Source organism: Austrofundulus limnaeus, unplaced genomic scaffold (assembly GCF_001266775.1).
Source record: "Austrofundulus limnaeus strain Quisiro unplaced genomic scaffold, Austrofundulus_limnaeus-1.0 Scaffold716, whole genome shotgun sequence".
Lineage (NCBI taxonomy): Eukaryota > Metazoa > Chordata > Actinopteri > Cyprinodontiformes > Rivulidae > Austrofundulus > Austrofundulus limnaeus.
Window position 1 is genome coordinate 30,982 of NW_013953118.1, and position 2,029 is coordinate 33,010.

Below are 2,029 nucleotides of genomic sequence, written 5' to 3' on the forward strand. Positions count from 1 at the left end.
TCTCTGCTGCCCTCTAGTGGTGAAGGTTAAGAACAGATTTCAGCTACTGACTCTCTGCTGCCCTCTAGTGGTGAAGGTTAAGAACAGATTTCAGATACTGACTCTCTGCAGCCCTCTAGTGGAAAGTCAACGTCTGTAAAACCTGGAAGCACTCACAGAAGTTCCCCGGCGGCTGCAGGCTGTGTTTGGTCAGCGAGCACCAGCCCACGGGGAAGATGTCTCTGGAGTCGAAGCGGCACCAATAATCGAAGGCTCCTCTCCAGCCGTCAAACATGATGAAGATCTCCTGACCTCTGACCTCGCCCACAGTGGCGGGACAAATCAGGTACGGGTTCTTCCTGTCCACCGCCTCCAGCTTCATGCCAGGCTGGAATAGGTTTTTAACGGGACTGGGAGGTTCCTGGACCCAGAACCAGAACCAAAAAAATATTTTAAATTTACAGCTTTAAGCAGAAACAACAAATTAATGTGAAAAGTTAAACTGTGTGAAAATAAATTAGAATGTGGTCATAACTTGTTTTCATTCATTGAAAACAAAATAAAATCTGAACAGCGACAGATGAGATGTAAGGTCTGATTTTCAAAATAAATATGTGTAAAATCAGATAGTTTTTTTTTTATTTGTCTGATTCTGAGTCACTTTTCTTAAGTTTGACTAACAGAACTTTTATTCTGACAGTCATGTTTTGATTCACATAATTAGACTTTTATTCTGACAATGATGTTTTGATTTTCCTGATAAGACTTTTATTCTGACAGTCATATTTCAATTCTCCTGATAAGACCTTTATTTTGACAGACATATTTTCATTATGTTAGTTAGGCTTTTATTCTGACAGTCAGGTTTTGATTCGCCTGATAAGACTTTTATTCTGGTGGTCATGATTTTATTCTATTAATTAGGCTTTTACTCTGACAGTCATGTTTTTATTTTGTTAATGATGCTTTTATTCTGACAGTCCTGTTTTGATTTTCTTGATTAGGCTTTTATTCTGACAGTCATGTTTTTATTTTGCTAATTAAGCTTTTATTCTGACAGTCATGTATTAATTCTGTTAATTAGGCTTTTATTCTGACAGTCAAGTTTTGATTTTGTTAATTAAGCTTTTATTCTGACAGTCCTGTTTTGATTCAACTGATGAGGCTTTTATTCTGACAGTCATGGTTTGATTCTCCTGATAAGACTTTTATTCTGGCGGTCATGTTTTTATTCTGTTAATTGCGCTTTTATTCTGACAGTCATGTATTAATTCTGTTAATTAGGCTTTTATTCTGACAGTCATGTTTTTATTTTGTTAATTAAGCTTTTATTCTGACAGTCCTGATTTGACTCTACAGATGAGGCTTTTATTCTGACAGTCATGTTTTGATTCTGTTAATTGGGCTTTTATTCTGACAATCGTGTTTTTATTCTGTTAAGCTTTTATTCTGACAGTCATGTTTTTATTCTGTTAATTAGGCTTTTATTCTGACAGTCATGTTTTGATTCTGTTAATTAGGCTTTTATTCTGACAGTCGTGTTTTGATTCTGTTAATTAGACTTTTATTCTGACAGTCATATTTTGATTCCCCTGATGAAGCTTTTATTTTCGTAAATAAAACATTTATTCCTGAATAAATCGATCATATTTAAGATAATTAACCGAAAGATAAAAGTTCTTTAATTTTCATTCATATTGACGTTTTTTTCCTACAGGTTTGTTTTTTATTTATTATTTTATTGTTGTTTTTATTTTTTTATTTTTTTACCTTCTTAAAAGCTGAAGCCGGAGCGATTTCTGCTCCGCTGAGCGTCCTCAGGAGGAACATGGGCCACGAGGACGCGTTCATCCTGAAACCTGAAGACAGACATCCAGAGACACTAAAGACCTGCTGAAGACAGACATCCAGAGACACTAAAGACCTGCTGAAGACAGACATCCAGAGACACTAATGACCTGCTGAAGACAAACATCCAGAGACACTAATGACCTGCTGAAGACAAACATCCAGAGACACTAATGACCTGCTGAAGACAAACATCCAGAGA

At 36.1% G+C, this 2,029-nt stretch overlaps 1 protein-coding gene across 1 annotated transcript in view; it reads right to left on the minus strand.

Annotated features, from left to right (window-relative positions):
- The window catches only part of LOC106532085 (polycomb protein SCMH1), a gene marked incomplete at its 5' end in the record, with an annotated part of 41,137 nt that overhangs the window by 16,600 nt on the left and 22,508 nt on the right, over nucleotides 1-2,029 (minus strand). Inside the window, 2 exon segments of the mRNA XM_014028079.1 lie at nucleotides 157-400; nucleotides 1,750-1,838. Coding sequence (XP_013883533.1) covers nucleotides 157-400; nucleotides 1,750-1,838 — 333 coding nt within the window.